At 43.5% G+C, this 20,569-nt stretch overlaps 1 protein-coding gene across 2 annotated transcripts in view; it reads left to right on the top strand.

The window, feature by feature from the left end:
- LOC139408899 (ADP-ribosylation factor-like protein 15) overlaps positions 1–20,569 on the top strand; it is a 75,924-nt gene that overhangs the window by 26,071 nt on the left and 29,284 nt on the right. For both annotated transcript variants that reach the window (XM_071153335.1, XM_071153334.1), the window contains 3 exons: positions 7,952–8,096; positions 8,388–8,447; positions 15,140–15,348. In XM_071153335.1, the coding sequence (XP_071009436.1) occupies positions 7,952–8,096; positions 8,388–8,447; positions 15,140–15,348 (414 nt within the window). The remainder of the gene's footprint in view (positions 1–7,951; positions 8,097–8,387; positions 8,448–15,139; positions 15,349–20,569) is intronic.

Raw genomic sequence — 20,569 nt, 5'->3', positions numbered from 1 at the left:
TACAGTTGAAGTCGGAAGTTTATATACACTTAAGTTGGAGTCAATAAAACACGTTTTTCAACCACTCCACATATTTCTTGTTAACAAACTGTAGTTTTGGCAAGTCAGTTAGGACATCTACTTTGTGCATGACACAAGTCATTTTTCCAACAATTATTTACAGACAGATTATTTAATTTATAATTCACTGTATCATAATTCCAGTGGGTTAGAAGTTTACATACACTAAGTTGACTGTGCCTTTAAATAGCTTGGGAAATTCCAGAAAATTATGTCATGGCTTTAGAAGCTTCTGATAGGCTAATTGATGTCATTTGAGTCAATTGGAGGTGTACCTGTGGATGTATTTCAAGGCCTTCCTTCAAACTCAGTGCCTCTTTGCTTGACATCATGGGAAAATAAAAATAAATCAAGCCAAGACCTCAGAAAAAAATGGTAAACCTCCACAAGTCTGGTTCATCCTTGGGAGCAATTTCCCAAACGCCTGAAGGTACCACGTTCATCTGTACAAACAATAGTACGCAAGAATAAACACCATGGGACCACACAGCCGTCATACCGCTCAGGAAGGAGACTCGTTCCTTGATGCGAAAAGAGCAAATCAATCCCAGAACAACAGCAAAGGACCTTGTGAAGATGCTGGAGGAAACAGGTACAAAAGTATCTATATATCCACAGTAAAACGAGTCCTATATCGACATAACCTGAAAGTCCACTCAGCAAGGAAGAAGCCACTGCTCCAAAACCGTCATAAAAAAAGCCAGACTATGGTTTGCAACTGCACATGGGGACAAAGATCGTACTTTTTGGAGAAATGTCCTCTGGTCTGATGAAACAAAAATAGAACTGTTTGGCCATTATGACCATCATTATGTTTGGAGGAAAAAGGGGGAGGTTTGCAAGCCAAAGAACACCATCCCAACCATGAAGCACAGGGGTGGCAGCATCATGTTGTGGGGGTGCTTTGCTGCAGGAGGGACTGGTGCACTTCACAAAATAGATGGCATCATGAGGCAGGATATTTGTGGCTATATTGATGCAACATCTCAAGACACCAGACAGGAAGTTAAAGCTTGGTCGTAAATGCATCTTCCGAATGGACAGTGACCCAAGCATACTTCCAAAGTTGTGGCAAAATGGCTTAAGGCGAACAAAGTCAAGGTATTGGAGTGGCCATCACAAAGCCCTGACCTCAATCCTATAGAACATTTGTGGGCAGAACAAAAAAGCATGCAAGTGAGCAAGGAGGCCTACAAACCGGACTCAGTTACACCAGCTCTGTCAGGAGAAATGGGTCAAAATTCACCCAACTTCTTGTGGGAAGCTTGTGGAAGGCTACCCGAAATGTTTGACCCAAGTTAAACCATTTAAATGCAATGCTACCTAATTGAGTGTATTTCAACTTCTGACCCACTGGGAATGTGATGAAAGAAATACAGTGCCTTGCGAAAGTATTCGGCCCCCTTGAACTTTGCAACCTTTTGCCACATTTCAGGCTTCAAACATAAAGATATAAAACTGTATTTTTTTGTGAAGAATCAACAACAAGTGGGACACAATCATGAAGTGGAACGAGATTTATTGGATATTTCAAACTTTTTTAACAAATCAAAAACTGAAAAATTGGGCGTGCAAAATTATTCAGCCCCCTTAAGTTAATACTTTGTAGCGCCACCTTTTGCTGCGATTACAGCTGTAAGTCGCTTGGGGTATGTCTCTATCAGTTTTGCACATCGAGAGACTGACATTTTTTCCCATTCCTCCTTGCAAAACAGCTCGAGCTCAGTGAGGTTGGATGGAGAGCATTTGTGAACAGCAGTTTTCAGTTCTTTCCACAGATTCTCGATTGGATTCAGGTCTGGACTTTGACTTGGCCATTCTAACACCTGGATATGTTTATTTTTGAACCATTCCATTGTAGATTTTGCTTTATGTTTTGGATCATTGTCTTGTTGGAAGACAAATCTCCGTCCCAGTCTCAGGTCTTTTGCAGACTCCATCAGGTTTTCTTCCAGAATGGTCCTGTATTTGGCTCCATCCATCTTCCCATCAATTTTAACCATCTTCCCTGTCCCTGCTGAAGAAAAGCAGGCCCAAACCATGATGCTGCCACCACCATGTTTGACAGTGGGGATGGTGTGTTCAGCTGTGTTGCTTTTACGCCAAACATAACGTTTTGCATTGTTGCCAAAAAGTTCAATTTTGGTTTCATCTGACCAGAGCACATTCTTCCACATGTTTGGTGTGTCTCCCAGGTGGCTTGTGGCAAACTTTAAACAACACTTTTTATGGATATCTTTAAGAAATGGCTTTCTTCTTGCCACTCTTCCATAAAGGCCAGATTTGTGCAATATACGACTGATTGTTGTCCTATGGACAGAGTCTCTCACCTCAGCTGTAGATCTCTGCAGTTCATCCAGAGTGATCATGGGCCTCTTGGCTGCATCTCTGATCAGTCTTCTCCTTGTATGAGCTGAAAGTTTAGAGGGACGGCCAGGTCTTGGTAGATTTGCAGTGGTCTGATACTCCTTCCATTTCAATATTATCGCTTGCACAGTGCTCCTTGGGATGTTTAAAGCTTGGGAAATCTTTTTGTATCCTAATCCGGCTTTAAACTTCTTCACAACAGTGTCTCGGACCTGCCTGGTGTGTTCCTTTTAACGGACCTCTGAGACTATCACAGTGCAGGTGCATTTATACGGAGACTTGATTACACACAGGTGGATTGTATTTATCATCATTAGTCATTTAGGTCAACATTGGATCATTCAGAGATCCTCACTGAACTTCTGGAGAGAGTTTGCTGCACTGAAAGTAAAGGGGCTGAATAATTTTGCACGGCCAATTTTTCAGTTTTTGATTTGTTAAAAAAGTTTGAAATATCCAATAAATGTCGTTCCACTTCATGATTGTGTCCCACTTGTTGTTGATTCTTCACAAAAAAATACAGTTTTATATCTTTATGTTTGAAGCCTGAAATGTGGCAAAAGGTCGCAAAGTTCAAGGGGGCCGAATACTTTCGCAAGGCACTGTAAAAGCTGAAATAAATAATTCTCTCTACTATTATTTGGACATTTCACATTCTTAAAATAAAGTGGTGATCCTAACTGGCCTAAGACATGGAATTTTTTACAGGGATTAAAAGTCAGGAATTGTGAAAATTTGTTTAAATGTATTTGGCTAATCAACTGTGTATGTATATATATATATATATTAGGGCCTAATGAAATTATTTCAATTGACTAATTTCCTTACAGTTCATATAACTCAGTAAAATATTTTAAATGGTTGCATTTACAGTGTCTTAGGAAAGTATTCAGACCCCTTGACTTTTTCCACATTTTGTTACGTTACAGCCTTATTCAAAAATGTATTAAATAGTTTTATTAGAAAATAACTCTCTTCACAATACCCCATAATGACAAAGCAAAATCAGGTTTTTAGAAATGTTTGCAAATGTATAAAAAAAACTATCACATTTACATAAGTATTCAGACCCTTTACTCAGTACTTTCTTATACCACTGTTGGCAGCGATTACAGCATTGAGTCTTCTTGTGTATGACGCTACAAGCTTGTCACACCTGTATTTGGGGAGTTTCTTCCATTTTTCTCTGCAGATCCTCAAGCTCTGTCAGGTTGAATGGGGAGCGTTGCTGCAAAGCTATTTTCTTCAGGTCTCTCCGGAGATTTTCGATCGGGTTCAAGTCTGGGCTCTGGCTGGTCCACTCAAGGACATTCAGAGACTTGTCTCGAAGCCACTCCTGTGTTGTCTTTGCTATGTGCTTAGGGTCGTTATCCTGTTACGCTCTGGAGCAGGTTTTCATCAAGGATCTCTCTGTACTTTGCTCCGTTCATCTTTGCCTCGATCCTGACTAGTCTCCCAGTCCCTGCTGCTGAAAAACATCACCACAGCATGATTCTTCCACCACCATGCTTCACCATAGGGATGATGCCAGGTTTCCTCCAGACCTGACTCTTGGCATTCAGGCCAAAGAGTTCAATCTTGATTTCATCAGACCAGAGAATCTGGTTTCTCATGGTCTGGGAGTCTTTCGGTGCCTTTTGGCAAACTCCAAGCGGGCTGTCATGTGCCTTTTTACTGAGGAGTGGCTTCTGTCTGGCCACTCTACCACAAAGGCCTGATTGGTGGAGTGCTGCAGAGATGGTTGTCCTGGAAGGTTCTCCCATCTCCACAGAGGAACTATAGGGCTCTGTCAGAATGACCATCAGGTTCTTGGTCACCTCCCTGACCTAGGCCCTTCTTTTCTCCCGATTGCTCAGTTTGGCCGGGCGCCTAGCTCTAGGAAGAGTCTTGGTGGTTCCAAACATCTTCCATTTAAGAATGATGGAGGCCACTGTGTTCTTGGGGACCTTCAATGCTGCAGACATGTTTTGGTACCCTTCCCCAGATCTGTGCCTTGACACAATCCTGTCTCAGCGCTCTACGAACAGTTCCGACCTCATGCCTTGGTTTTTGCTCTGACATGCACTGTCAACTGTGGGACCTTATATAGACAGGCGTGTGCCTTTCCAAATCATGTCCAAACAATTTAATTTACCACTGGTGGACTCCAATCACGTTGTAGAAACATCTCAAGGATGATCAATGGAAACAGGATGCACCTGAGCTCAATTTCGACTCTCATAGCAAAGGGTCTGAATACTTATGTAAATAAAAACCTGTTTTCGCTTTGTCATTATCGGGTGCTGTGTGTAGATTGTTGAGGAAAAACATGAATTTAATCCATGGTAGAATAAGGCTGTAACGTAACAAAATGTGGGAAAAGTCAAGGGGTCTGAATACTTTCCCGAAAGCACTGTACATTTTTGTTCAGTGTAATTCACAAGCTGAACATTTTATTTGGGGTAGTTGAGGATCATCATTCTTTAGTATTTCTGAGAATGTTATTATTTTCAACCTTTTGATTAGGTATATTTATGTATACTACATGAGCCTGCCATCTTTTAGGGATTCTATTCCAGACTGGTCCTGCCATAACCATATCTCATAATAGTGATGTGAGAGAATGAGCTTTTGGCCTTTCATCAATTAGATTTGCTCACCTCCTTCGCCCTCTCTCCTCCTCTCTGACCTCCCTCGCCTCCTGAATAAGTGGTCCTGCCATAACCATATCTCATAATAGTGATGTGAGAGAATGAGCTTTTGGCCTTTCATCAATTAGATTTGCTCACCTCCTTCGCCCTCTCTCCTCCACTCTGACCTCCCTCGCCTCCTGAATAAGTGGTCCTGCCATAACCATATCTCATAATAGTGATGTGAGAGAATGAGCTTTTGGCCTTTCATCAATTAGATTTGCTCACCTCCTTCGCCCTCTCTCCTCCACTCTGACCTCCCTCGCCTCCTGAATAAGTGGTCCTGCCATAACCATATCTCATAATAGTGATGTGAGAGAATGAGCTTTTGGCCTTTCATCAATTAGATTTGCTCACCTCCTTCGCCCTCTCTCCTCCACTCTGACCTCCCTCGCCTCCTGAATAAGTGGTCCTGCCATAACCATATCTCATAATAGTGATGTGAGAGAATGAGCTTTTGGCCTTTCATCAATTAGATTTGCTCACCTCCTTCGCCCTCTCTCCTCCACTCTGACCTCCCTCGCCTCCTGAATAAGTGGTCCTGCCATAACCATATCTCATAATAGTGATGTGAGAGAATGAGCTTTTGGACTTTCATCAATTAGATTTGCTCACCTCCTTCGCCCTCTCTCCTCCACTCTGACCTCCCTCGCCTCCTGAATAAGTGGTCCTGCCATAACCATATCTCATAATAGTGATGTGAGAGAATGAGCTTTTGGCCTTTCATCAATTAGATTTGCTCACCTCCTTCGCCCTCTCTCCTCCACTCTGACCTCCCTCGCCTCCTGAATAAGTGGTCCTGCCATAACCATATCTTATAATAGTGATGTGAGAGAATGAGCTTTTGGCCTTTCATCAATTAGATTTGCTCACCTCCTTCGCCCTCTCTCCTCCTCTCTGACCTCCCTCGCCTCCTGAATAAGTGGTCCTGCCATAACCATATCTCATAATAGTGATGTGAGAGAATGAGCTTTTGGCCTTTCATCAATTAGATTTGCTCACCTCCTTCGCCCTCTCTCCTCCTCTCTGACCTCCCTCGCCTCCTGAATAAGTGGTCCTGCCATAACCATATCTCATAATAGTGATGTGAGAGAATGAGCTTTTGGCCTTTCATCAATTAGATTTGCTCACCTCCTTCGCCCTCTCTCCTCCACTCTGACCTCCCTCGCCTCCTGAATAAGTGGTCCTGCCATAACCATATCTCATAATAGTGATGTGAGAGAATGAGCTTTTGGCCTTTCATCAATTAGATTTGCTCACCTCCTTCGCCCTCTCTCCTCCACTCTGACCTCCCTCGCCTCCTGAATAAGTTCAAAGATAATCGAGGAGAGTTGATGTGAATGGAAATGCACTTGAAATGAAACGGTCGTTCTCCACTCGCGCATCATTAGCCAAATTTTACGTTTGCAAGTGCTCATAACGGGGACGACACTCTTCCATAAGCCTACTAACGAAATGACACACTCCTCAACCACTTATAGGGTTCCGGGTTATGGAGGAGAGAGGATGGAGGAGACCAGACAGAGAACGGTCTTTTACCCAAAAGAGAATCTCCCATATATTCAGTGTAGGTTGGTGCAGTTCCTACAATCACCACCAGAGCGCAGTCTCGTCCCTTGTAATGGTAGCCAACAGTTACGGAGCATTGATTACATTGTCCCTGTGTTGTTATCAGTCATATACTGATGTAGACTTTCAAAATCTCAACTTGACCTACCTTTTAATCCTTTCCTGTATATGTTATGTTATGATACATTTTAAGATGTTATTTCAGACTCTGGTAGACACACAGGTCTGTAAGTGGGTATGTACCAGTGATGCACGTGCTTATCTGGTGCAGCATCTGTGCATCATGAAAGGTTTGCCTTGTCTTATCTCGTAGCACAAAAAGGAGGTCAGTGGGGCTGCCGTTTTTTACAGAGCAGAGCATGCTTCTGGTTTGGGTTTCTGTGTTTGACCTGCGTTGTCTGCTGAGAGACCCTGCGGAGAGTCCACAGTAAATCTACAGAGTCTGACCCGTGTCATGTCCTTTATCAGCACCCAGAGAAAGGCGAGGGACCTGGGATCTGTTTATACTGAACAAACCGGAGACTGGAGGCCGATTTGCTTGTTGTGTAGGAAGAAACATGACATCACCTCTATCGGGGCCCTTACTGTCCCTGTGTATGCTCTGTGCGCGTGCGTGCGTGAGACCGTGGCCAGCGTCCCTGGCTTATATTTCAATAGGAGGCCCCCCTTTCTCTTTGATCTTCCATGTTGACGGAGTAGCAGTCCCTCAGTCCCTTGACCATGTTGCATACCAAATCTTGAGGTTTACTTCACTCACAACATCCTGGGCCCCTACACAAGTACCAATGTGTCCACTCTTACTATGCACAGGGTGCCTGTAGTGTGCATTCTATAGGCTATATACGACTCCAAGGTTCCTTATATCACAGTGGTTATGTGAGTTCAAAGGACATGTCGTGTGGCTGAGCACATCTCAATTGAAATGAAAGCGGAGAGCGAGAGGACACAATGTTTTTTCCTCTCCAAATCTTACAGTATCTTTGGCTGGAAACAGATGGCGTTAACAGATGTGATCCTGCCCGGCGTCTCCAGAGTGGCGAGTGGCGTGCTCAGTGACAGAGCAGACGTCAGTAGTGTCACAGAGTCGATCAGTGGGTGACGTGGGTGCCGTGTCCAAATGCCAAAACACGGACTCGCTGTGCACTAGCGCTGGCCCATCACACCTCTCACGACTGTCCTCTGACTCTGTGTCCCTTCTCTCCGTCCCTCTTCTCCCCCCGCTCTCAATCACCTCTTTCTCTCTCTCTTTCTCTCTCTCTCCGTCCCCCTCTCCCTCCTGCCTCCAGTGTTTCAGGACACTGTGCTGTAAAGGACAGCCCCCTCCCAGACCAGAGTATGACCTGGTGTGTATTGGACTCACAGGCTCTGGGAAGACCAGCCTACTGTCAAGACTCTGCAGTGAAGCCACAGACAACATTGGGCCAACCACGGGTGAGGTTCGACTCCACCTGATGAAATCACAGTCCAAATTCTCCTTGTACAGTTCTCTTTACTCTGCATAAAGTTTTTTTTTGCAGTAGAGCAGTCAAGTATCCTATGCATTGAATCAATTTAGTGTCAGTAGTTAAGTGGTGAGCTTTCGGGACCTATTCCCTACCTGTAGAAAAGAGCACGATATGAGTTTTTTCCAAGCACTTATACATGTACTTTCTCTTGCCTCTTTTTAAGCAATGTCTGCCACGTCTTCCTGTGTGAAGCTTTACATTTAATTCTCCTTTCTAGGTTTCAGCATCAAAGCTGTTCCATTCCAGAATGCCATTCTGAACGTGAAAGAGCTCGGAGGTATTTATTTTCACCTATTTTCCATTATGATGTGAACACAATGTTCCCGTTGTCAGGGTACTCAAGTTTTGTAGTTCAGTGGGCAAAACATTTTTTTTTTGCACTTATTGAGTCTTCTTATTGGACAAGTTTCAATGGGACTTCCTCCGTTTCACAAAAAGTTGACTCCCATTCCGTGCCAACTGAACATGACCCTAGCTGTGCACAGTCCAAGACTATCTGCAAAATCTAAACATATAGGAAACCCTAAAGGTCCTAAAACAATGTTAAGGAACTTTTACTTTGCTAGCTAAATGTTAGAATCCCCTAAGATAGTAAATGTTATTGAGGCCTCGAATGACACACATCCTCTGTGAAGATGAGTCATAGTTATCTCTCAACTGATGATCTTTGCATCAGAAAGCAACGTGTCAGACAGACAACACGCAAATGAAGTAGCTAACACATCCCCTCAAATGTCACTCGCCCGCTGGGCGTGCAACTGTGTGTCAGAGAGGCAGTAATGCGTAAGTCCTTTCTGTGATGTGGGGGGGGGGGGGTATGACATCATTGGTGTGGACAGGGACTCTCCCTTATTTTCAGACAGGGATCACCTAGCTGCTGTTCTCTGAAATTGTGTCCCAAATGGCACCCTATTCCTTATTTAGGGCACTACTTTTGACCAGGACCCATAGGGCTCTGGTGGACCATATAGGGGGATAGGGTGCCATTTTGGGATGCACCCTGAAGTTGGGAACATTCAGCCTCTCATCCTACAGTTAGAAGCTGGAGACACACACCCCAAAATGTTGACAAGGTGCAGAGTAACAGTCCGTAAATCTGGGGGGGAAAAAAACAATGATCGCCGCACCCTCTAATCAGTTTAATGTATTAGGCTTACTCCCTTATTCTTTAGGGACCAAACCAAGGTTTCGAAGAAAGCATTTGTGTGCTGAAATGTTAAGGACACACCATAACGAACGCCGGGCCTTGCGCAATAGATCACCTGCTGGGCGTCGACGAATGGTGGTAATTCAACATGTAGAATTGTCGGTAAATGAACAGAAAATGATGGCCGATGATGTTGTTAGATAGAATGGCCACCCGGCACCCGCTGCTATTAGCCATTTAGTCGGCACTGTCTATTTTGTCATTTAGTCCATCACTAAAGAATGAATCATTGGGTGTCTGGTGTAGTTCGGGAGACAAAACTGTAATGTTTTTCTAGGTTATCTGTGGGGTGTTTGGAGGTCAACAGGTCAAACAGTACTGGTAATGTTTCTGTTTGGGTTTCACTCTCTATCTCCATGACTGTAGTCTTGTCTGTCTGCTACGGGTTTTAGTGTTGTTGGTTCGTCTGCCCCCTGGCTGGGATGTTTTTGGTTTGTCTCTCTCTCTCTCTGTGTGTGTGTGTGTGTGTGTGTGTGTGTGTGTGTGTGTGTGTGTGTGTGTGTGTGTGTGTGTGTGTGTGTGTGTGTGTGTGTGTGTGTGTGTGTGTGTGTGTGTGTGTGTGTGTGTATTTATGAGAGATGAGATGGGAGTTCAAAGCCAGTTTCCCATCAATGGGATGGTGACACCATACTGTGTGTGATTCCTCTGTCCGTCTGTCTGCCTGTCTGTCTGTAGCTAGGTTTCCATCCAATTGGTAACAGATTTTCATGGGATAGGTTCTTAAAAAAATCTGTATACAAAATATGTGCACATTTTCCCACAAGGTATGTTTCCATGAAAATGACTTGTTGAGAATAAAATGAATTCTGTGCGTGACGATTTAGTGTATATATAAGCACTTTTGCACTTAGTTTCAGTGCTCGTTTGCAATTTCAACCTGTTATAGTTGGCAGCACTTTTTTTCCAGCGCCAGGATTGGTAATTTACCTGTCTTATATGAGCTCGCTTGCGCCTAGGTTATTCAAAGATCACGTTTGGGAGCAAGAAAACATTGAGAGGACATCTACTTTAAAACCTCCCCCATCTATGTAGGCTACTGTATGTTATTTTAGCCAGCTCTTATTGTTATTTTGGATGTGTGTTAAAAACCCCTCCGTGTACAATAGGCTATATGCCCATCATGAAATCGGCGATGCGATAATCCTGTGACGTTCCTAAATGTAACATATCAGCTGGTGACTCCAAGTTTACTTCGACGTGATGCTATTAGGTCAATATTTACACCCAAATACATTTAGTTTATTTATGCCGTATAATCTATTTCGCTGACTTTTTTGTTGTTGTTGTTGTTGATGTTGCCCACCTTGTTGAGCATATGCTTTGTCGTTGACCTTTTAATATGCGCCATCTCTCCTCCCATCTTTCCCCACGATGCTTTGGAGAAGTGACAAGGGGGGGGGGGGGACCTTCCCACTGGGCAACACACTGATTGACTCAATGTTGTTTCTACGTCATTTCAATTAAATTTAAAACGAAAACGAACGTGGAATTAGATGTTGAATTGACGTCTGTGCCCAGTGGGTTGGACCTTCGGCAATAAGGTTGAGAACAAGGTGAGGAACTAGAATGTGAGGAATCGTTGAAAGAAGGAATTGAGTTCGAGCCCGTCTACCTGGTCGGTTGGCAGATAGCTCCGGGAAGATGCTCTGAATGCCCAGATGCTCCGGTTTAGAGTAGACCAGTGTGTAGCAGTCAGTCAGTTAGTGTGTAGCCCAGGCATCTGAAACCACTTATCGCACACTCTTTATTTTCCTCAGAAACCAAGCATGATGTAATGCCATTTTGTGGAAAGTGTGGTTTCTGTTACTGTCACACGTGATTGTAACACAATATGTTTTCTGGTAAACTGGCTTGTGGTCATGTTTTTGTTACACTAAAGCTACATCTAAGTAGAGAGTGAGATAAACACAATAGCCAATAACCTACATTGTTACAGGAATGACTGGAGACTTGTTGCTATAATAGTCTGTAAAACATCACTCAGCAGGATGACGTTTGAACATTGGTTTCGATATTCATCCCCAGATTCATGTTGTAAATTCCTCTAAAGCCTCGGAGCACAACCACCGAAGTCGCTTTTGGTTTTTGTAGCTAGAACCAGGAGGAGGCAGAATTGAACAGGCCGGGCCACAATAGTGATGGATAGCCTAGCTCTTATGCTTGGCAGATTTTTCAGCATCTGTTCTTGAGCAATACATTAGTCCTTGATAATATGGCCTAGTTGAGACTTAACTTCCTTCCTTCCTCCCCTCTAACCTGCATCCCCCTCACACAATTATTGGAGGTGTTTTGAAACGTAATAGTCAATCTGTAAGCTGTTTCAGCTCATAATACTACTGCCACGCAATATTACTTAATTTTAGAGCAGGCATATTGGTCAAGTGTTTGGGGGTAGAGTTGTTCATGGATTCCCACAGGGTCGTAGTAGGCTAATCGCCTGTAAACACTTGTAACGAGGGGCGGCGTTTCACCGTAAAATAGCCTGGGTCGTGTTCATTAGGGCCCTTTTGTACGAAATTTTTCAATGTGGTTTGCAATGGAAAACGAAAACAAGCCCAGGTAGTCCCTCCCTGTTTCAGAAATGTTTCCTCCATTTGATGCCCTAAGGACTGCCACCGAGATGAGGAACCTTTTTTACTAGCGATGATGGTGGGCGTGGTCAAATTGCAGTCAGGTCCACTTTTACTATAGCCCCAAAGATGGAAGAGTTAAACCATGGCTTCCTCCTCCTCTTCCTCTTTAGATTTCAGAAAAAAATAAGTGGTTGTTTTTCCAGCCACACTCAGGGAGAGTAATTTAACTGACACAACTGACCCTTTTCCTATGGGTTTCTGGTTCTATTCCACCACTCTGTCACTCACGCTAACCAAAGCCATGCCCTGCCTTGTGAGCCTTGGTGGCCACATTTTTGTACCCCCAAATTGCTGTGCAGAAAAGGAACCATATGTTCATTGTAAAAGAAGAAGGTTCATTTGAACTGTGCTGTAGAGTGGCCAGCATAGGAAACTGCTTTAATGTGCTCTCTGAGTTGTTTCTGCTTTAAAGAGAATCTTGGGAAGCCTCCCAACTGGCACACTATTCCATTTAGAGTGCACTACTTTTGACCAGGCCCCTGTTGGGCGCTGGTCAAAAGTAGTGCACTATAAAGGGAATAGGTTGTCATTGGGCCACAGGTTTTGTGTGTTGAACACACTTCATTTAGACAGACATGTCGTTTTCCCCACCGGGCCCCCCCAGCGCAGTGCAGAAGGCTAAAAGTTGGCATGCAGTACTGAAGTCTGAAGAATATATAATGCAATATCCGCAAAGATTTTATGAAAGGAGGGTGGAAGCATTTGCAAAATGCACTCCAGACGTGCTCCGATTTGAAACGATGTTGAAATTCGATGCATTTTTACCCTTTCTTGCTGGAGGTCTCCATTACTCATAGGTATTTATTTGTACCCTTTCTTGCTGGAGGTCTCCATTACTCATAGGTATTCATTTTTACCTTTTCTTGCTGGAGGTCTACATTACTCATAGGTATTCATTTTTACCTTTTCTTGCTGGAGGTCTCCATTACTCATAGGTATTCATTTTTACCCTTTCTTGCTGGAGGTCTCCATTACTCATAGGTATTCATTTTGACCCTTTCTTGCTGGAGGTCTCCATTACTCATAGGTATTCATTTTGACCCTTTCTTGCTGGAGGTCTCCATTACTCATAGGTATTCATTTTTACCTTTTCTTGCTGGAGGTCTCCATTACTCATAGGTATTAATTTGTACCCTTTCTTGCTGGAGGTCTCCATTACTCATAGGTATTCATTTTGACCCTTTCTTGCTGGAGGTCTCCATTACTCATAGGTATTCATTTTTACCTTTTCTTGCTGGAGGTCTCCATTACTCATAGGTATTAATTTGTACCCTTTCTTGCTGGAGGTCTCCATTACTCCATAGGTATTTATTTTTATTTGCCAGATTATCAACGTACAATTGAATTAGGTGGAATGATCCTCTGGAGGTTGAGGTTGAAAAGCCAGTTTAGTTGCAGAAAAATGTGACAGGCACTAAAATAAAACATTTGAATCATTTTTGACAAGTGTGTTAACTTTGATAGGAATGCTGCAGCCAGAGCCAATAGTGTGTGTGTGCAGTGCTGTGCTTTCAGAAAGTGTTCAGACCCCTTGACTTTTCCCACATTTTGGATACGCTACAGCCTTATTCTACAATGGATTACATTTTATGTTTTTCCTCAACAATCTACACACAACACCCCACCCATAATGACAAAGCGAAAACAGGTTTTTATTTGCACAAGTATTCAGACCCTTTGCTATGAGACTCCAAATTAAGATCAGGTGCATCCTGTTTCCATTGATCATCCTTGAGATGTTTCTACAACTTGGAGTCCACCTGTGGTAAATTTAATTGATTGGACATGATTTGGAAAGGCACATGCCTGTCTATATAAGGTCCCACAGTTGACAGTGCATGTCAGACCAAAAACCAAGCCATGAGGTGGAAGGAATTGTCTGTCGAGCTCTGAGACAGGATTGTGTCGAGGCACAGATCTGGAAAGGGTATAAAAAATGTCTCCAGCATTGAAGGTTCCCAAGAACACCGTGGCCATCATTCTTAAATGGAAGAAGTTTGGAACCACCAAGAATCTTCCTAGAGCTGGACTCCCGGCCAAACTGAGCAATCAGCGAAGAAGGGCCTTGGTCAGGGAGGTGACCGAGAACGCAATGATCACTGATAGTGCTCCAGAGTTCGTCTGTGGAGATGGGAGAACCTTACAGAAGGACAACCATCTCTGCAGCACTCCACCAATCAGGCCTTTATGTTAGAGTGGCTATACGGAAGCCACTCCTCAGTATAAGGCACATGACAACCCGCTTGAAGTTTGCCAAAAAGCACCTAGACTCTCAGACCATGAGAAACAAGATTCTCTGGACTGATGAAACCAAGATTGAAGTCTTTGGCCTGAATGCCAAGCATCACATCTGGAGGAAACCTGGCACCATCCCTACAGTGAAGCATGGTGGTGGCAGCATCATGCTGTGGGGATGTTTTTCAGCGGCAGGGACTGGGAGACTAGTCAGGATTGAGGCAAAGATGAACGTAGCAAAGTACGAAGAGATCCTTGATGAAAACCTGCTCCAGAGTGCTCAGGACCTCAGACTGCAGTGAAGCTCCCCATCCAACCTGACAGAGCTTGAGAGGATCTACAGAGAATAATATAGATGTGCCAAGTTTGTAGCGTCATACCCAAGAAGACTCGAGGCTGTAATAACTGCCAAAGGTGCTTCAAAAAAGTACTGTGTTAAGGGTCTGAATACTTATGTCATTTTTATTATTATTATTATTTTTTGCAAAAATGTCTAAACCTGCTTTTTCTTTGTCATTATGAGGTATTGTGTGTAGATTGATGAGGGGGGGAACAAATTAATACATTTATCTTAAGGCTTTAACATAAAATGTGGAAAAAGTTAAGGGGTCTGAAACTTTTCCGAATGCACTGTAAATACAGCGTATATGTGTGCGTGTTGGTATAGTTTGTATAGGGGGCCTGTATCGATTTTTGAAGGGGCTGATTAAATTAAGAGATACTTGAACTGGTACTGTGTGTGTGCCTTACTGTCCATGTGTGCGTCGCCAGGAGTGGACTCCATTTACAAGTACTGTGCTGGTACTAACTGTGTGTGTGTGCACGTGTGCCTGCATTGCTGTGTGTCTATGTGCACATGTCTGTGTCTGACTGCCTGTTCGCCGCTGTCTCCAGGAGCGGACTCGATAAAGAAGTACTGGTCGCGGTATTACCAGGGTTCCCAGGGGGTGGTGTTTGTCCTGGACAGCGCCTCCACAGACGAGGATCTGGAGATGGCCCGAACTGAGCTTCACTCTGCCCTGCAGCACCCCCAGCTCTGTACCCTGCCCTTCCTCATACTGGCCAACCACCAGGACAAACCAGCTGCTCGCACCACACAAGAGGTAGGCCGAACGCGCACACCGGTGCACACTCACACACACCTGCTACACGCTCTGAACAGGAGGAAACAACCAATGATGCATATCAACGCTATAGATTATGGTATAATATATATTTAGTAGAATATGTACACTGAGTGGACAAAGCATTAGGAACACCTTCCTAATATTGAGTTGCACCCCCATGTGCCCTCAGAACAGCCTCAATTAGTTGGGGAATGGACTCTACAAGGTGTCGAAACTGTTCCACAGGGACGCTGGCCCATGTTGACTCCAATGCTTCCCACAGCTTTGTCAAGTTGGGTGGTGGACCATTCTTGAAAAACCCAGCAGCGATGCAGTTCTTGACACACTTTAACAGGTGTGCCTGGCACTTACTACCATACCCCGTTCAAAGGCACTTAAATCATTTGTCTTGCTCATTCTCCCCGTGAATGGCACACATACACAATCAATGACTCATTTGTCTCAAGGCTTAAAAATCCTTCTTTAACCTGTCTCCTCCCCTTCACCTACACTAATTGAAGTCGATTTAACACGTGACATCAATAAGGGGTCATAGCTTTCACCTGGATTCGCCTGGTCAGTCTATGTCATGGACACTCAGTGTATATCTATGGTAACGATAGACTAGCTACCCATCCAGGGGGTGTACTTGTACATCAAGCTGCCTCAGGGTACAGGGATGTTCTGGCCCAGACAAGGCAACTTATGGCAACACTGACATACAAACTAACACCAACCCTGGACCTGGTGACTCAGCTTCACACTCAAGTAGATCAATTATGGTAACATAACACTTAGACAGTGGGCTTTTTACGCACCTCTTTTTGCACATTTTGAATTCAAACAGACGACGAACACTAAAAACCATACCTAGCAGGCATAATTTGGCACATTACGGTCAGGTAAAGACGTCTTCCCCATACAACCAGTATACGACCTGCCAACGGAGTCATGAAAGACATTGTAATGATGTCACTCTAACCAGTTATAGATGCTGGTTATAGGCCAGTAGACACCATTATAGAGTTCTAACTTACAGAGCCTTGCAAAAGTATTCAGGCCCCTTGGATTTCTTCACGTTATAAAGTCAGCAAAAAAAAGAAAAGTCCCCTTTTCAGGACCCTGTCTTTCAAAGATACTTCGTAAAAATCCAAATAACTTCAGATCTTCACTGTAAAGGGTTTAAATACTGTTTCCCATGCTTGTTCAATGAACCATACAAAGTTAATGAACATGCACCTGTGGAACGGTTGAAGACTCTAACAGCTTACAGACGGTAGGAAATTAAGGTCAGAGTTATGAAATCTTAGGATACTAAAGAGGCCTTTCTACTGACTCTGGAAAAACACCAAAAGAAAGATGCCCAGGGTCCCAGCTCATCTGCGAGGCATGCTGCAAGGAGGCACGAGGACTGCAGATGTTGCCAGGGCAATAAATTACAATGTCCGTACTGTGAGACGCCTAAGACAGCGCTACAGGGAGACAGGACGGACAGCTGATCGTCCTCGCAGTGGCAGACCACGTGTAACAACACCTGCACAGGATCGGTACATCCAAACATCACACCTGTGGGACAGGTACAGGATGGCAACAACAACTGCCCGAGTTACACCAGGAATGCACAATCCCTCCATCAGTGCTCAGACTGTCTTCAATAGGCTGAGAGAGGCTGGACTGAGGGCCTGTAGGCCTGTTGTAAGGCAGGTCCTCACCAGACATCACCGGCAACAATGTCGCCTATGGGCACGAACCCACCGTCGCTGGACCAGACAGGACTGGCAAAAAGTGCTCTTCACTGATGAGTCGCGGTTTTGTCTCACCAGGGGTGATGGTCGGATTCACGTTTATCGTCGAAGGAATGAGCGTTACACCGAGGCCTGTACTCTGGAGCGGTGTCGATTCGGAGGTGGAGGTTCCGTCATGGTCTAGGGCGGTGTGTCACAGCATCATCGGACTGAGCTTGTTGTCATTGCATGCAATCTCAACACTGTGCATTACAGGGAAGACATCCTCCTCCCTCATATGGTACCCTTCCTGCAGGCTCCTCCTGACATGACCCTCCAGCATGACAATGCCACCAGCCATACAGTGCTCGTTCTGTGTGTGATTTCCTGCAAGACAGGAATGTCAGTGTTCTGTCATGGCCAGTGAAGAGCCCGGATCTCAATATCTTTGAGCACGTCTGGAACCTGTTGAATCAGAGGGTGAGGGCTAGGGCCAATCCCCCCAGAAATGTCCAAAAACTTGCAGGTGCCTTGGTGGAAGAGTGGGGTAACATCTCACAGCAAGAACTGGCAAATCTGTTGCAGTCCATGAGGAGGAGATGTACTGCAGTACTTAATGCAGCTGGTGGCCACACCAGATACTGACTGTTACTTTTGATTTTGACCCCCCTTTGTTCAGGGACACATTATTCCATTTGCGTTAGTCACATGTCTATGGAACTTGTTCAGTTTATGTCTCAGTTGTTGAATCTTGTTATGTTACAAATATTTACACATGTTAGGTTTGCTGAAAATTAACGCAGTTGACAGTTAGAGGACGTTTCTTTTTTTTGCTGAGTTTGTGTTACAAAGTGGTATTAAAATTGATTAGTCTTTTTTTTTTTCAACAATCTATACAAAATACTTTTAAAAAATATATATAGTCATTGCATAAGCATTAAGCACCCTTTGTTTAGGCAAGCCTAAATTAATTCAGGTGTAAAATTCGGCTAAATAAGTTACTATGAGTTACTATTTTAAAACAGTTACAGCGTTCAATGGCTGTGATGGGAGACAACTGAGGATGGATCAACAACATTGTAGAGACTCCACAATAATGACCTAAAGCGTGAAAATAAGATCTATCTCAAAACATGCATCCTGTATGCAACAAGGCACTAAAGTAATGCTGCAAAAGAACTAAGCAAATGAATATACTTTTTGGCCTAAATGCAAAGCCTTATGTTAGGGGCAATTCCAATACAACACATCACTGAGTAACTGCCTCCTTTTTTTCAAGCATAGTGGTGGCTGCATCGTGGTATGGGTATGCTTGACATCGGCAAATACTGGGGAGTTTTTCAGGATAAAAAGAAACGGGATGGAACTAAGCTCAAGCAAAATCCTAGAGGAAAACCACACCACAGACTGGGAGAGGAATTCACCTTTCAGCAGGATAATAACCTACAAGGCCAATTACACACTGGAGTGGCTTAACAATAAGTTAGTTCTGACGAATACTTATTTTCCACCATAATTTGCAAATAAATTCATTAAAAATCCTACAATGTGATTTTCTGGATTTTTTTTCTCGTTTTGTCTGTCATAGTTGAAGTGTACCTATGATGAAAATTACAGGCCTCTCTCATATTTTTAAGTGGGAGTACTTGCACAATTGGTGGCTGACTAAATACTTTTTTGCACCCACTGTATATTTCACTTATTTCATTTTTATTCATCTTATTTTTTTTTTAAACATTTCTTCCACTTTGACATTAGAGTATTTTGTGTAGATTGTTGACAAAAAAATAATAATAATTTTAATCTCACTTTATAACTCAATAAAATGTTAAGAAATCCATGGGCCCGAATACTTTTGCAAGGCACTGACCTGCACTAACTTCTGGTTGAAGATTACAATCAAGATTACAATCAAATAAACATGTTTTATACAATCAAAAAGACTATGAAGCTCTAAAAGACATCATAATGATATCATTGCAACTCACAAATTGCAAATCACATTATTGTGGGAGCACCTTCTCTAAGAGTATGAATTAGACTTTTTGAGCGTTGAATCCTAAGCAACCTGCCTACACCTTGTTTGAATTACGATAGACCAACAATAGGCGGTGCCTACTTCTCACACAAAACATATTGTTTTTGTGTTTAATAGAATCAGAATTCCATGGTGCCCCAGCGCAGCCCTGTGATTACAGTGGCGGTCAGGCTGTCGTCATGGATACCACTCTAGAGTTGTTTTAAGGTTAGCCGTGCTCATGCGAGCTAAACCAATTAAAGTAGCTGTCTGATTACCCTTGTTAACCTGCCTATTTTAAAGCAGCTGGTAAATGGTAATTGCGTTACTGCCTCAGCTGTGGCTGGCGGTGTGGTTCTGCTGCGTTTTAGTTTTGACAACGAAGAGGATTTGGTCATGGAGGCTAAGTGTTTGTTTGTCAGGTATGTGTGTTCCAGAAGTTAGTGTCGTGGACCCCGGCACACATGTATACGAGAGTCGCCATTCGTGTGGGTTTGAATCCAAACCGCTGCCTTTCTGACTCGCACTCTGTCCTACCTTTCCTGGCTCCTCTTCGCGGTCCTATCCCAGTAAAACAACACACAAAAACACAGGGAAGAATAAAGGTCTGTGAGGTCTTTAATCATGTCTCGCTCACACCTGCCCTCACCGCACTTCTCTCCTGCTGTTTCAGCTAGGGACTGTAGAGTTCTCATATTGATCTGAGGTAAAAAAAAAACAACAACAAACAAACAGTAAAAGTTCTGTCCCAAGTTGTAAACAGGATGTACATGAATTGTTATGTCTTGCGATCAGTCCCGATTATATCCCAAATTACATCTTATTCCCTATGTAGTGCACTACTTTTGACCAGGACTGACTGGGTTCTGTTCAAACGTAGTGCACTAGATAGGGAATAGGGTGCTATTTAGGATGTAACTCCTGTCTGTCTCAGTCACTGGTCTTTGACCCTGCCTGGTACACATATCTTAAAATAAAGGTTCACCCATTTTGAATGTTATATTGTTTTTTGTGCATCTCTGTGTGATGTTCTATCCATTCCCTGGGTAATTTTATGTTTTCTTGTGTATCTGAGCTATTGACGTTCAAGCAGGCAGAAATCCATCTGGTGTTACGTAGCACTGTCGCTTTTAATGTCTTCTCTCGAATGAGCCATTGATCATATGTTTTTCTTACCTCGAGAAATGTGTAATTTTAACGGAGGGTCTAGCACATTTGCATTGTGCAGTTGCCAGAGATATTATACAAAGGAGATAGGAATCCAATGAATGAAGAAACGTTTCACGCTGCACCCAGCAGACTGTCGACCAATCGCGTCCACGTTATCATGCTGTGCCACGCGATTGATAAACTAATCGTCACGCCATCCCTACTCAAAGTCAGTGTATATATCGAGAAAAAAGTATATGTCGAGAAACGTGCCTATTTTCTTCTAAAGTACGTAATGTCACGATTCCAAAGATATACGATACTACAG

Source organism: Oncorhynchus clarkii, chromosome 5 (assembly GCF_045791955.1).
Source record: "Oncorhynchus clarkii lewisi isolate Uvic-CL-2024 chromosome 5, UVic_Ocla_1.0, whole genome shotgun sequence".
In the NCBI taxonomy this organism is placed as follows: domain Eukaryota; kingdom Metazoa; phylum Chordata; class Actinopteri; order Salmoniformes; family Salmonidae; genus Oncorhynchus; species Oncorhynchus clarkii.
This window is presented reverse-complemented; position numbering and strand designations above follow the sequence as displayed.